At 42.0% G+C, this 16,908-nt stretch overlaps 1 protein-coding gene across 1 annotated transcript in view; it reads left to right on the forward strand.

Annotated features, from left to right (window-relative positions):
• Nucleotides 1-5,416: 5,416 nt before the first annotated feature.
• Nucleotides 5,417-16,908, forward strand: part of LOC126485026 (uncharacterized) — a 48,613-nt gene continuing 37,121 nt past the window's right edge. Inside the window, exons 1-3 of the mRNA XM_050108631.1 lie at nt 5,417-5,818; nt 5,907-5,957; nt 6,138-6,242. Coding sequence (XP_049964588.1) covers nt 5,417-5,818; nt 5,907-5,957; nt 6,138-6,242 — 558 coding nt within the window. The remainder of the gene's footprint in view (nt 5,819-5,906; nt 5,958-6,137; nt 6,243-16,908) is intronic.

Consider the following 16,908-nt stretch of genomic DNA (forward strand, 5'->3'; position numbering starts at 1 on the left):
CGTTTCAGAGATCGCAATGTTGTGATGTAACGCTCTGAACTTATTGTTGTTCCACGATCAAGAAAATCGACTTGGATAACACCATCTGAGTCCTGGAACACTGTGGCCTTGATTTTTCGAGCTGACGCCTGCATCTTGATTTTCTTTTTATGGGGCGAGTCTTGGTGTCGATATTCCACAGACCGATGTTTCGTCTCTGGTTCGTAATGGTGTACCAACGTTGTGTCTTCTGTCACAGTTGAATGGAGTAAGGCATCACCTTCGATATCGTAACGAGAAAGAAGTTCCTGGCAAATTTCAATTCTGAGAGCTATCATTTCAGGAGTCAGCATCCGGGGTACCCATCGTGCAGAGATCTTTCGTTAGCCAACCAAAGCAATAATGTGACCCGCACGGTCTTGAAAAATGCCTATCGTGCTTGCTGTTTCTCTCTGAGTGATACGACGATCGTCCTGTATCAGTCTGTCAACATTTTGCTTGTGAAACTCGGTGGTCACTGACATAGAAAGTCCTACTCTTTGTCACACAGGTCAGATGTTCCAGCCTCAACATCTTTAAACTTACTCGCGCAATGACGCACAGTACTCACATCAACGCAATCACCATTAACAGCTTTCATTCTCTGATGAATGACCTTTAGGGTGACATCTTCTGCCGTCAAGCATTCAATGACAGCACGCTGCTTAACTTGCACTGACCGACCATCTGCGCTGGGTTCCCTACTTTACAACAAAAACGCAAACGTCCAACACGGTAAATGATAACAGCCAAACAGTTGCAACTGTTTGGCTGTTATCATTTACCGTGAAGATTTTCAACAGTTACTGCTTCAGCCACGTTTAAAATTTTGACAAACGCTCAATGCTAAGGCTTCTCGCCAACTGCAGCTGTAGAAAGGAGGCTCCGGAAGAAGCCAGTACCTGCCGCATACCAATGCTGCCAACTGTTGAAGAGCTACGAAGGTGGAGAAATTACTTTTCAGTCAACCCTCGTAACTTGGGTCCAATTTTTCCTGTTATCCGTGTTTCGCTTTTGTAGATACTTATGTCATAAACTCTTTCAAAAAAATGTCCACAATTTTAAGCCACAAAAATTTGCCATCGGCTATAATACTTATTACATTTCCCACAATCGCAATTAAGAACTTGCGTCATTTTAAGCTTTCAAAACTCTTCAATTCCATTCGTTACGTATCGATGTTATATCTAACGAATGCTGACACAAGCCTTGGAGGCACGTATCACTTACATTTATTTTATTAATTTTTACAAGTACTGCGTTTTCATTGTCTTGATTGGTTTGATGAGGCAGGCCACGAATTCCTCTCCAATGCCAACCTCTTCATCTCAAAGCAACTTACGTCGTCATTCGCTGGATATATTCCGATCTCCATTTTCCTCTATAGTCTTTAACCTCTACACGTCTCTCTAGCACCACAGAAGTTATTTCGTGATTTCTTAACGGCTGTTTTAAAACCGTGTTTTGCGTATATTCCTTTCCTCGCCGGTTATGCGGAGGAGCTCCTCGTTTCTTACCTTATTAGCACTTGAAAATAACCGAAGTTCGAAATTGCAAATCGTGGAAGTTTTAATAAATAGTACAGTCGATGGCGAATATGAGGTCACACCAAAATTCTACAAGACTGTGAGCCCATGAAAAAAATGCAGTTACTTTTCGTCAGTTCCTTTCGACTTACCATCCAAGTTCTTTTCAGTCAGCGTCAACAGAAAACCATAAACGTCTTGTTTACTTCTCCTGAACGTTAATTCTCTTTTCAAATTTCTACTTAGTTTCCTTTACTACACTGAGATGACAAAAATCATCGGATAGCGATATGCTTGTATAAATGTGGTGTCACCGCCAGACACCACACTTGCTAGGTGGTAGTTTTAAATCGGCCGCGGTCCATTAGTACATGTCGGACCCGCGTGTCGCCACTGTGTGATCGCAGACCGAGCACCACCACAAGGCAGGTCTCGAGATACGGACTAGCACTCGCCCCTGTTGTACGGACGACGTAGCTAGCGATGCACACTGACGGAGCCTCGCTCATTTGCAGAGCAGATAGTTAGAATAGCCTTCAGCGAAGTCAATGGCTACGACCTAGCAAGGCGCCAGTAGCCTTACATAGCAATTGATACTTATCGTATAAAGCATGTCTCATCAAGAACGATGTATACAACAAGGATGGATTAAAGTTAAGTATTCCAAAAGCTACGTACTTTTCTTTATAGCATTCATTACGTATCCTGTTTCAGACCTCACGCCATCCTTCGTGTGTTTATAGCGTGCATTGCGGTCCCCTCAAATCACACTGTGTCGGCACTTCTGTCGACACATCAATAAAGATGGCGGCAGCACCCGTGCGCAAGGCATAAAAGGATAGTGCATTCATGTGAGATGACTTTCGACGTGATTATCGCTGCAGGACACGATTTAACTGACTCCGAACGCAGAATGGTAGTTGGAGCTAGACGCGTGGGACATTCCATTTAGAAAGTTATTAGGGAATTCAGTATCCCAAGATCCAGAGTGTCAACATTTTGCAGAGAGTAGCACGTTTCTGGTATTACCTCTCACCACGGACAGCACAGACGTCGACAGTCTTCGCTTAAAGACCGAGAGTTGCAGTGTTTGCGAAGGCTTATCAGTGTTGACAGACAAGCAACACTGCTTGAAATACCCGCACAAATCTATGTGACAGGTATGAAGAACGTATCCGTTAAGACAATGCGCCGAAATGTACCATTACTGAGCTATGACAACAGACCACGGAAAAGAGCGCCTTTGCCAACAGAACGATATCGCCTACAGCTCCCCTCCAGGCCTAGTGACCATATTGGTTGCATCGAGGTGACTGGAAATCGGTGACCTGGTCAGAAGACCCCACATTTCAGATGGTGAGAGCTGATGGTAGGGTTGAAGTGTGGTTGACGAAGCCGTGGACCGAATTGGGCAAAAAGGCACTGTGCAAGCTGGTGGTGGGCCAGTAATGGTGTGGGCTGTGTTTACGTTGTATGGACTAGGTCTCGTGGTCCAACTTAACCTACCATTAACTAAAAGTGGATACATCCGGCAACTTGGACACCATTTGCAGCCATTCATGGAGTTCATGTTCCAAAATAGGTCACCTTGCCAGAATTGCTCGCGATTGATTTGGCAACCAACATCACCCGACATTAATCCCACCGGAAATTTATGGTATACAATTCATAAGTCAGTTCGAGCACAAAATCCTGCACCGGCAATACTTTCGCATTTATGGACGGCTTTGGAGGCAGTATGGCTCAATATTTCTGCAGGGGACTTTAAACGACATGCTGAGTCCATGATACCTCAAGATGCTGAGGTACGCCGGGTGGAAGGAGTTCCGACACGCTATTAGAAAGCTTGCCATCACTTTCGTCACCTGAGTGCATGTTCAATGTGCGGAAAGCAAGACACCCATATTGACCTCAAGCATGTATCATATGCTTCTCCATTATTGCTCTCTTGTATGTTGTTCGGTTCTTGTACTCCATTCTGGCTTCTGTACTAATTGTAGAAAACATTTTGCTTCCTAAATTTTATCCCAGCTTCCTTCAGAATTTCATAGATTCTATTCCACTCAACACTGACAAAAGTTTTGTCCAAACCTACAAACGCTATAAATGTGGACTGTCATTATTTCACTGTGCCTTCGAAGATAAGTCACAGAGTCAGTGGGGCTCATGTGTTATATATTTCTCCAGAATCCGAATTGATCTTCCCCGAGGACGGTCTGTACCAGTCAGTGTCTCCTCTCTATATACGATTCCTGTTAATATATGGCAACCATGACCTAATGAACTAACGTTTCGGTAATAATCCCACTTGTCGGCATCTAGTTCCTTGGCACTCGGTTTATGAAATTCATCTTGAAGCTTGAGGTATTTCACATGTCTCATTAACCCTGCATTCCGGTTGGAGCAGTTTTCTTAAGAATCTTTTCTCCATAAGAGGTTAATTGTTCGGATGTGGAGGTTGTTGTGACAACAGATGTCTTGATTAGACTGGCTTACATGTGTTACATGAAGCGTAAACTGCGAGAAAGCTTTGTTTCAAGTGGGTACCACTTAGGCTGACTGCTGTCGAAAAGCAGATGGCTGCTGTCGAAAAGCAGATACTACTGTGAAGGGCTTTCCAGTTTTCTGACATTTCAAATTAGTTTGTCGCCCCTTTGGTACTGCTGATGAAATGTAGGCCCTTCACATTGCACCAGCATATAAGTAGATCTTGCAGCGGTTGTTGTTGTAAGAAGATGGCTCTCAAGGTGGTTCTTAAGAAATCAGTGTAGTCAGAAGTTGTACTGACATTTTCTTCTTGACTGCAAAATATTTCTTGTTAGTTATTACCTTAAAAAGGTTATATGCCAAAACTCAGACCTCAATGATAGTGCATGATATCTAGAAAGACATCTGGTTTGCTAAATAATATATAGCGTTTCCTCTGGATGACATATTGCCTGTTGGTTTCTATCTCGGGTTCTTCAGCTGATGTTTGTTTTTCGATTTTCCTGGCATTTCGTCATTACAAATGGCTAGCTTTCTCGAAGTTTCACCCTTTTTTGCTGATTGGTTTTCTTAACCCTATCTCCGTAGAGTCGGTTTTACCTCGCTTGTTCCATCCGTACATATTTCTCGTTAGTATGTATCCACCGTAACTCCTTCTGCTAATGGATCCGTAATGTTCGCACCTATCCTCTTTGGAACTGGAACAAAAGCTTTCTAATCGATGTCTAAGGTTATTTAATCTGTCTCACATGTCTTCAATATGAGGTGGAATTGTTTTGTCACGGATGGCTCTTCCAAGAATTCTGTAAATTTTGATTTAATGATATCTTCAATTTTCCCATTGGCAGCCTCCTTCCTTTAGGCATTCATGCATTCATATGTTATGTACGTCTGCATTTAGTTTTCTTTCTCATTCATTTACCGTATTTTCATATTTCCTCAACTCGTCTCTTATATTTATTATTTGGTGGAACAAGACTTTGCACACGGCCTTGTCTTCGTGTGTTTGTGTTGGGATAACTGAAATGAGATGCAGAATCTTTCACTCAAGGCCTGTGTGGCCCGGAAGTCTGTTTATTATCATACGTTCGCAGATATGCTAAGTTGCCCTAGCGTTACAGTACGAGACCTTCTCTCAAAAGTTCAAAACGATCTTGGAATACAGGATACTCAGTTGCAACTCTCCTTTTCCCAGGCGAAAAAGAAAAAATAATCTGTTCTTGCTAGATGTTGACTGTTGAGAGATCGTTATCAGAGTAGAGTGTGAAGGATAGTGCGCTGTGACATTCATGTGGAAATGTTTCCTCCGCACGTGCCTAGCTTTTGTGGAACTTCCTAAACGTTTACACCTCGTTCACAGGCTCGCCAGATCGATAACACTCGTCATGCTGGTATTCGGCGTCGCTTCTTCTACAGGCTGGGTCTTAAATCCGTTGCTTCTTGGAGGAGACGCCACAAACAAGCAACTGCCACTAGTGGCGTGGTACGGGTTGGATACGAGCGACAGTCCTATTTACGAGATGCTGTACGTGTCGCAATGCCTCGTTATCTTCTACTGCTTCCTCGCCAGCTGGGGACTAGATCTGTTTCTTGCCTCTGTTATGATACACATTGCAGCTCTGCTGAAGATCGTTTGTATTCGTTTTTCTCTCGTGACTGCTACAACAAATTACAGCAACCCTAGCACTCAGGTGTACCAGCGAAACAAAACACCTGCAGCTCCAGAAGATAACCACGAGATGATTATGATGGACGTTGCTAGGACTGAATACATGCATCAGCACTGTGTAAATTGTATTCAGGACCACCAGCGTGTCATAGCGTACGCATTTAACTCAGGTTACTGTCATAAATCTGATTACATTTTTACTGCAGATTATTAACACTGGATGTCTTTTCAGATTTGTGACAGATCTGGAGGATATAGTGAGTCCTCTAATACTCACACAGTTCCTAGCAGGTATCGTTGTCATATGCGTGAACTTATACCATACAACCACAGTAAGTGTTTTCTTCTCAGGTTCACCTGAAGTAACGAATATTTTGAATTGGCCAGAGTACATATAATGAGTTACAGTGTTATAATGATTTACTTTTTTTCTGCAGGACACCAACGGTCTGCTATGGGCCTCAAAATTTGCCACTTACCTGCTTATGCTTGTTTTCCAAATATTTATTTACTGCTGGTGCGTGCACGATATCATGGAACAGGTAAATACTACAGTAATGGTTTTCAAATTATGTTTCGTAATTGAACACCTTTAATTATGAAGTTGTTGTTGCATAGTTATTAGAGTAGTGCTTAATTTTCTGATAAGCCCCGTGTGTCATTATATATTATGAGGGGCTATGGTATTCAAATACGATTATCAGCGGGTTATTAGAAATGAGCTGAGTGAGCGAAATATTAATGAAGGGCGCGTTAGTGTTCGCAACATTTATAGAGATCCGTGCAGATCAATAGCCCTTCGGTAATCTGTCCGTTCTTTGATATATTCTCCTGTCTGATTTCAGGAAACACGATAATTAGCAGAACCTACCATATTCATTTGTATATTAAAATATGGTGCTTCTCAAAATATATGCCAACTAAAACTCTGAACAGAATTTTTTTCACTAAATTGCTGTTATTTATACAGTCACTTTGCTTTGACTACATTCTCTTCCAATTAGATCCTCATGAGCTCGTTTTTAGTGTATTCCATCCATTTCTTGAAACGTGATGGCAGTTTCTGAATGAAATATCAACACATCAACTTTATTCTTTCTACCTCTGATATTTAGGGCTAGTGTGAACTTCAGTATATCATGATGTTTATGACTCTACGACCTCATCCATGGACCATGGAACTGGCCGTTGTGCTGTGGCTTTCACGCCTCAATGATGCAAATAGACGTGCCGTAGGTGCAACCACAATGGAGGAGTGTCTGTGAATAGACTAGATTAAACCGTGGTTCCTGAAAAGGGGTAGCACCCTTTCAGTAGCAGCAGGGTCACCATATAACACATCTGTCAGCTACAGCTATACCATAACCTCCAAGCTGGAGGCAGGATGTGAAATAAAACTATCTTATTAAAGCAATTATGGTATAACGTAAGAGAACAGTGTTACCCTCTGAGAGGAATGTTGCTAGGTTGACCATGTTGTACCTAACGGAAATGGCTTATCAGGAATGAAAGTCAGAATTACGTAAACATTCGAACAGTAGCAAACCATATTTTTGCATAGCTATACTGTTAACAGAATAAGGAAAACGGTCGCCAGGCTAATTAGGCAAGAGAAAGATTAACGTTCTCGTTTAAGAAAGCAGGTATGAGTAACTTTAACGGACAAACACAAACTATACTTGGCCACACGCGAGTGCAATGAACTCCGACACATACATATGTTTACGGTACGATTGAAGCTAACAGCTAGAGCAACACAAACTATTTGCAAAAATATAACAGACACAGAAACACACTATTACTTTCAGGGCTTGTTCAAACTGAATGGTCTTTATAACATTACTATTAACATACACTGCAGAATCATTAATTGGACATAGGTTCAGTATTATTGTTCAAACATTTTCCTAGCTGGCATGAAATTATAAATGTGGTTCACTGCAAAATTACGAACTGGTCACAGGTTAAGTATCCCTCAACTAAATACTATTCTGTTTAGAATGAAAGTTAAATAGAATTCACTAACAAGTTACTTCTCAATGTCTTTTGAATAAAGAAATTATTGTTTTCATAAATAGTGGTAAAGGATAAACTGTGGATTTTATTACACTATTAATATGCACTTTCAATACCAAAAAGAAACAAGTGCTTATCAAGCATAAGTGTATAACTTTCCATAAATGCAGTTCACGACTTTTACTACAGTGAGACACAATGTTGACAAAGTTACAAGAAACTGACTCATCTTTTAAAATTTACTACAGGCAGCACTATGATCATTAACTAAGCAACACTTTATAAGCCTCATTTTTAAGAGCTTTTAATTTTTAAAAGAAACTGCAAATTGTCTTTATTACCACAATCTTCTACTTTCAATTAAATGATTTAATTAGAGACATTGAAACTCCACAAAACTTTAAATTAGATTGTTTCCATACCTGGGAGGCTTTCAAAAGACTACATTTACTACCTCCCACAATTTCTCTAAATCCACAGTAAATTTGAACACTCCCTTCTTACCAAAGATCAAACAACATTATTTAATGTGCTGAGGCTTTTATTTCTTCCATAAACTAGGACATTTGGTAATCATAGTTTAAATGGAGAGGAACCTGAAAGGTGTTGTGATGGGGAAAAATTCAAGGTAGGTACATAAATTCAGTTATAAGTTACCTTATATTTGAGCACTCTAACACATCCAATAAGCTGATCCTTCACTGCACATCATCATAGTACTCCGTTACAGTGATTGCGCAATGTGGTGGCAACTGCATGTTGGAAGGTGGATTTGCAGGCAGAATTGCTGAACTCTGTCTCTTCTTGGTGGCGATGATGGAGACCAATTCTAGAATCTTTTCAGCTATTTATCCATCCATCCGAGGCATTTGTAAGAGGCAGGATAAGTCTGTCTCGGAACCAGCACAATATACAACTTTTACATGGCAGTGCACGGTTTGGTAGCTCGTCCCCGACTGACTCTTGTTTCCACCTTTTGTACCTAGCCAACGACAATTTGCGCGCACTACACAGTTCCGTTCCCGAGGGGAACCACACAACCTCTTATACACAGAATAACTAAGAACCCTAAGCGAGGATCAGCAGTTTACATAACAGTAACCAAATACATTAAATAAAACAGAACATTTGCACATATAGATAGTTCTAAACAAAATTATATAAACAAATTCCAAATGCGTGCAGTAAGTTTTGTCTCCCTCCAATTGAGACAAAGAATTTAAATGACAGATATACTACATTGCATAGAATCAAACCGTGACATCAAAGTTTTTACAAAGAAAGGAGTATACGGTTTTGTGTTATCGATGCAATCTAACAACATTTACAGAATCTCAACGATGTAACATTAAACCAAAGCAAAAAAGCAAAATAAATCCGTAATGCATTAGAGCTATAGTGTTACAACCAGTCTGGATGAAAAGTTAAACTAGCCTTGTAACAATAGTGAACATGGCCTCTAAATGTTGAAAGAAATGGTACGTGGCTCCACTGTATCATTCAGTGTTGCTGCCACTCTCTTAGACGAAATGTCACCTATTCGAATCTCCAGGTGGATGCTGTATCATGAGAAAGAGAAATGACGTTCTACGTGTCGCAGTGTGAAATATTTTAGCAATTAACCGGTAGGGAGTCGAGAGAAGTTAAAAAAGCGAAATTTGTAAGTTAGACACAATGAAAGACAGTGAAATATTTTGGCAAGAAGACTTTTGATCAGGAGAGGACTGGGCTATAGATACAAAATCAGATAGCAAAGCTGCTGGCATCGATAACATCAAAGTACAAGAGATCAAGAAGTTCGGCCGTACCACTCTGCAATGGCTGCTTAGAATGTTTAATGAATGTGTATCAAGGTTCCATACTCCCAGGCTCTGGAGGGTAGCTCGTGTGGTTGCACTACTTAAGCCCGGTAAGGGACCAAACGACCCTAAAAACTTTCGGCCAGTATCACTGTTATGCCACTGTTTCAAGGTCTTCGAGCTTCCTATCCTTAACCGAATGAAAGACATCCGCGAAGAAAAGCTTATCCCTCAAGAAGCTGGCTCTCGACCTGTAAAGTCGTGCTGCAGTCAGATACTGACCCTCACTCAACACATCGAAGATGGTTTACAACAGGGTAAGCTAACAGGAGTGACCTTTGTCGACCTAACAGCTGCATATGAAGTTTCTGAGGAAAATTTACCAACTCACCAAGAATTACCAACTAACATCCCTTATAGGTACTCTCCTGCAGAACAGAATATTCCAAGTCTCTCTCCATGGTAAGAAGAGCAGATGGCGCATACATAACAATATCTTACCTCAAGGCAGAGAGCTCGCCCCTGTGCTCTTCAATGTTTACACTAATGACCAGACTATGACTGAAAATTCCAGGCTGTTCATCTATGCAGACTATACTGCAGTGGCTGCTCAAGGAAAGGCGTTTGAAGAAGTGGAGGAAGAGTTGACATCTGCGCTAGATACGCTTGGCTCCTACTACGAAGCTGATCATCTAAAGCCAAAAACCCACAAGACTCAGGTGTGTGCATTTCACATGCAGAATAGAGAAGCTCGGCGGGAACTAGACGTTACATGGCAAGGCAAACCAGTGGAGCATTGTTCAAATGCAGTGTATCAGTGTGTTACCCTTGATGGAACTCTGTCCTTCAAGAAACATAGCCGTAACACCAGGCTGAAAGTTAGTTCACGGAATAATATCTTGAGGAAGCTCACAACCACCGGCTGGGGAGCAAGTCCTCCCGTCCTGACAATTTGCTGTGTGTATGGCCGCTGCAGAGTATGCTTCACCTGTGTGGAGTGCATCCTCTCACACCAAACAGGTTGATATTGCAATCAATGAGACAGTCCGAATCTTGTCGGAATGTATCAAGCCAACACCAGTCGACACACTCTACCTGATGGTTGGAATAGCTTCCACCACCCCCCCCCCCCTCCCACTATTAGGAGGGCTGCTGCTGCAGATGTAGAGAGGGCTAAGCAAACTTTTGATCCCCGACATCCACCGCATGATCATCAGGCTGTAGTCCGTTGACTGAAGTCGAGAAAGAGCTTCATCGACAGGACTCAGCCACTAATCACCAGAGTCTAACCGCAGCACCCGGTGGAAGAGCCAACTACCACCTGATATCCCTATGAAGGAACAGCTAGCTCCAGGAGATGACTTGCCCTACCGTATTTGGAGATCGCTCAGTCTTCTTAGGGTGGGCTTTCCTCTTTGCAAGTCTAACATGCGAAAATGGGGAATTCTTCCAGCTGATGGAGATACATCCTGCGAGTGCAGAACGGCACACGACCCGGCCCACGTGCTAAATTTTCCTCAACTTGAACAACCCTGCACAACACAGGACCTGACAGAGGGAAATAACAAGGCCATCGGAGTTGCTACCTTCTGAAAATGCTGACCGGACACGGATATGAATGAATGAATGAATGTAAGTGTAAGTCAAACTAAGGATAAGAAAATAGTAATGTAGAAAAGCTTCTATGGACGAAAGAGGCAACACACTATCGTAGCCATGACAGATACCTAGAGACACCCTGCACGTTAGTAAGATTGTCTGGCAGCTCGTTACGCTGATGATGAAGAAACTGAAAGAATCAATGATGAGACAAAAAAATTTAGATTGTTAAGGGAGATGAAAATGTCTTTGTGATGGGGTATCGGAATTCGGTAGTAGGAAGCGGAAGAGACGGAGAAATAGCTGCTTGATAGAATTTTCCACACAACATAATTCAATCAGTGCTAACAAAGTTTAAGAATTTTGAAAGAAATTAGTGTAAGGCAGAGAGACTTGGGGACAGTGAGGGTTTCAGATTAATTATTTATTGGGAAGAGAGAGATTTCTAAAATTATATTTTAAAATGTACGAGGGTAATCTCAAAAGTAAGGTCCCCCATTTTTTGTAAGTACATAACTCTGTCTGTGGGGCAGCTGGTCACACTAATGAAGAGTGCTTCACGCGCTGTGCGTAAACATGCGCACCCCGCGTTCAGGCGCTCAGTCTTGGCTTAGCAGCCGATGAGAATGGAGCTCCCGTTGGATGTTACTCCCAAGTGCGCATTGTGCGCAGTTATTCGGTTTTTGAACCCAAAGGGCACTGCGCCGATAGAAATCCATCACCAATCGACGGAAGTGTATGGTGAGTCGCGCAAAGAAGTCAAAAATGTTCGTAAGTGATGTAGAGAGTTTGCAGCTGGTCGGACCGAAGTTCACGACGAACAAAGTAGCAGGGGACCGTAAATTTCTGAGGAGACAGTGTTGAAGGTTGAGCAAAGCATGCATGGAGATCGGCGGATAACCCTGGATGATCTCTGCGCGTTGGTTCCTGAGGTTTCCCGAAGCACCGCTCATAGAATTTTAACGGAAACGTTGAACTACCGGAAGATGTGCGCAAAATGTGTGCCACGCATGCTGACTGAAGACCACATGCGGCCACGAGTTGATGCTTCCTGCGCATTTCTTCACCACCTTGCAACATAACAGGACAGCTTTCTGGACTAGTTAAAAGAACATTTCGCCGGAAAGCGACTCAGTTCTGACGACCAGGTTAAAGAAGAGGTTCACAACTTTCTGAAAGCATGGCGGTGAGCTAGTTTGACATGGGCTTACAAAAACTGCCACAGCGTCTACAAAAATGCATAGACTGAAACGGTGATTATGTCGAAAAATAGCTAAATGTTCAAGCTGTAAACTAATGTAAACCATTGTAGAAATAAAAAGGTCTACGTGCTTGTAAAAAAAGTAGGAGACCTTAATTTTCGGATTACCCTCGTAAAATATTTGCCGAGGCAGGTTTGACTTCTGACAGAAATTGGCGATTATGAAATACAGATGAAACTGAAGAAATTGCAAGATAGTAGGAAATAAAAGGTAAGGGAATTGGATAAACTGAAGGAATGTGAGCTTGTTGAGAGGTGCAGAGGAAACATTACGGAACGATTGAGTGAAACTGTTGGGGCGTAGTGGGGGGCGGGGGATATTCAATAGAATGCAAGTGGCTCGCTTTGAGAGAAGACATTTTGAAGACAAACATCTGATGAGATAGGAAAAACATAAGGACTAATAGGAATGCCTGCATTTTGATGTAAATGACGAATGAAGAGAATGTAAAAATTTTGGAGAGGAGGGATGGCTACGGAATACAGATGGACAGAACGCGCAAAATGGCAGAGTTCTAATGGCAGAAGGACAATTGCAAGGCTGTAATAGCACGTAGTATTGGACTGAAGATTGATGAGGCCTATCGGAAAATTAAAGACACGTTTGGTGAAAAGAAAAGAGCTGAGGGTAAGGGGATATATATGGTGTCTGTATGACGGATACAAACTCGAGGACACTATTGTACAATGAGAAGAGTAAGTAGTAGATGATGAAATGGGAGAAGAATTTGAGAGAGCTACGAGACCGAAGTGAAAATAAAATTCCTGGAATAGACGTCATTCCCCCAGACTTACTGATGTCCTTGGGAGAGCAAGTCATGATTAGATAATTCCACTTGGTGTGCAAGATATATGACGCAATCTAAATACTCTTAGACTTCGGGAAGAATATACTAATACCAATTCCAAATAAAGCATTGCTGTCAGGTTCAAATACTAGTGAAACATTTGTATAATGAATCATGTTGCCAAAATACTGACACGTATTATTTACTGAAGAATGGAAACTATGGCAGGAGCCGGCGTCAGGTAAGATATGTTTTGCTTTTGGTGAAATACAGGAACATGCGATGCTATACTTACCCCACAGGTAATAGATGAATGGCGGAACAAAAGTAGACCTACGTCTGCATAAATATGAAATTGAGAAAAAGCTTTTGAAAATATTGAGTTGAGTACATTACTTAATACTTTGAAAGAAGTGGGGATAAAATACATTGGACAAAGATAGAATTCAGTTATAACTCTCGAAGGACAACACATCCAAACAGTTGTTGAGAAGGGAATAAGACATGCTTCAAAAAATGGCTCTGAGCACAATGGGACCTAACATCTGAGGTCATCAGTCCCCTAGAACTTAGAACTACTTACACCTAACTAACCTAAGGACGACACACACATCCATACCCGAGGCAGGATTCGAACCACCGAACGTAGCGGTCGCGCCGTTCCAGCCTGAAGCGCCTAGAACCGCTCGGCCACTCCGGCCGACTAAGACATGGTTGTAGCGTGTCTGTACACTGAGCAAGCTGTGAGTGAAACAAACAAGGAATTAGGAAAGGGAATAGAGGTTCATGGAGAAGAACTAAACAGTTTAAATGTTGCAGGATACATTGTACTGCCTACATAGACAGCAAAGGACTTGGAACAGTTAAGGAATGAAATTGATACTTTCCTCAATATGGATTATAAGATGAACATCAACAAAAGTAAATTATGGGTAAGTACTAAGATTTTGCCAACTATATTTGAACTACCGACTTCCTTAAATTCGTTTACGTACTAGATCACCAGCAAGGTTGGTAAATTGCATTCGAAGCTACATGTCATTCACCACGGAATATTGGAACAAGTAGTTGGCATATTTCACTATATCTAACTACAAACTGACGTTTTCTTATAAGATATAAATTACGGATATGGAATGCGAAAATATTAAATACAGGGTGTTACGAAAAGGTACTATCAAACTTTCAGGAAACATTCCTCACAGACAAAGAAAGAAAATATGTTATGTGGACATGTGTCCGGAAACGCTTACTTTCCATATTAGAGTTCATTTTATTACTTCTCTTCAAATCACATTAATCATGGAATGGAAACATACAGCAACAGAATGTACCAGCGTGACTTCAAACACTTTGTTACAGGAAATATTCAAAATGCCCTCCTTTAGCGAGGATACATGCATCCACCCTCCGTCGCATGGGACCCTGATGCGCTGATGCAGCTCTGGAGAATGGCGTATTGTATCGCAGTCGTCCACAATACGAGCACGAAGACTGTCTACATTTGGTACCGGGGTTGCTTAGACAAGAGCTTTCAAATGCCCCCATAAATGAAAGTCAAAAGGTTGACGTCAGCAGAACGTGGAAGCCACGGAATTGGTCCGCCTCTACCAATCCATCGGTCACCGAATCTGTTGTTGAGAAGCGTACGAACACTTCGACTGAAATGTGCAGGAGCTCCATCGTGCATGAACCACATGTTGTGTCGTACTTGTAAAGGCACATGTTCTAGCAGCACTGGTAGAGTGTCCTTCATGAAATCATGATAACGTGCTCCATTGAGCGTAGGTGGAAGAACATGGGGCCCAATCAAGACATCACTAACAATGCCAGCCCAAACGTTCACTGAAAATCTGTGTTGATGACGTGATTGCACAATTGTGTGCGGATTCTTGTCTGCCCACACATGTTGATTGTGAAAATTTACAATTTGATCACGTTGGAATGAAGCCTCATCCGTATAGAGAACATTTGCACTGAAATGAGGATTGACACATTGTTGGATGAACCATTCGTAGGCGTGTACCCGTGGAGGCCAATCAGCTGCTGATAGTGCCTGCACACGCTGTACATGGTACGGAAACAACTGGTTCTCCCGTAGCACTCTCCATACAGTGACGTGGTCAACGTTACCCCGTACAGCAGCAACTTCTCTGACGCTGACATTAGGGTTATCGTCAACTGCACGAAGAATTGCCTCATCTATTGCAGGTGTCCTCGTCGTTCTAGGTCTTCCCCAGTCGCGAGTCATAGGCTGGAATTTCCCGTGCTTCTTAAGACGCCGATCAATTACTTCGAACGTCTTCCTATCGGGACACCTTCGTTCTGGAAAGCTGTCTCGATACAAACGTACCGCGCCACGGCTATTGCCCCGTGCTAATCCATACATCAAATGGGCATCTGCCAACTCCGCATTTGTAAACATTGCACTGACTGCAAAACCACGTTCGTGATGAACACTAACCTGTTGATACTACGTACTGATGTGCTTGATGCTTGTACTGTAGAGCAATGAGTCACATGTCAACACAAGCACCGAAGTCAACATTACCTTCCTTCAAGTGGGCCAACTGGCGGTGAATCGAGGAAGTACAGTACATACTGACGAAACTAAAATGAGCTCTAACATGGAAATCAATCGTTTCCGGACATAGGTCCACATAACATCTTTTCTTTATTTGTGTGTGAGGAATGTTTCCTGAAAGTTTGGCCGTACCTTTTTGTAACGTCCTGTATAAAGTTTAAGCTACATACTATCCAACAAATCCCGAAAACGGGAAATAAAATCGAGTTCTGTTTCACATAGTAGTTGCTTATTGTCACACGAAGATGGCCACACTGCTCTGATACGAGATTGGTTCAAACTTTGTACATAGTTTCTTACTGACAAGGATGCCAGCATTGTAGAAAATATCCCTTGCTCGTTTGTTGCACCATGAGATTCCTACTGTCGTTAACAGATTGCTACAGTGTAGAGAACGGTGTATCCACTGTTAAAAACGATAACTATTCACTCTATTTAGAACGCGTGGTTTAAGCCGCAATAGAGTCGTAAATCATGATTGTCAGGTATCATAATACTTTAAAATGTCAGCAAAAGTACGTCTGCAAAGTAAAGAAAGATCAAATGCTGTAATGTTAATTTCCACATATATACATAGTCACCATACTAGTGTACAAAGTTATAAAATAGGCCTAATAAGTTTCATTTTAGAAGATAGACTTGAGAAATGAATGGCGTGAAGTTAATCTGATCAGCCTAATTAATTTAGAAGATTATTACGCTACTTGCAATCGAAAGTTGCAAATGTTTGCTCCCAGAACCAAACATATCAAAAATGTTTACATCACCACGGTTCCGAGAATTCCGGAACCTGTATAAAAATCTGGAGTAGAGATCAACATAAACAACAGTCCCACTCTTTATATTGCTCATGAAAACCACACACTGCATGTTGTACCACCATACAGCGAGACCTTCAGAGGTGGTGGTCCAGAATGCTACACACCATGGTACCTCTAATACCCAGTAGCACGTCCTCTTGCATTGATGTATGCCTGTATTCATCGTGGCACACTATTCACACGTTCATCAAGACACTGTTGGTACAGATTATCCCACTGCTCAACAACGATTCGGCATTGATCGCTGAGAGTGTTTGGTGGGTGACGTAATCCATACACACCCCTTTTCAGACTATCCCACGCATGTGCGGTAGGGTTCGCTCTGGAGGACATGCTGGTC

Source organism: Schistocerca serialis, chromosome 6 (assembly GCF_023864345.2).
Source record: "Schistocerca serialis cubense isolate TAMUIC-IGC-003099 chromosome 6, iqSchSeri2.2, whole genome shotgun sequence".
NCBI lineage: Eukaryota > Metazoa > Arthropoda > Insecta > Orthoptera > Acrididae > Schistocerca > Schistocerca serialis.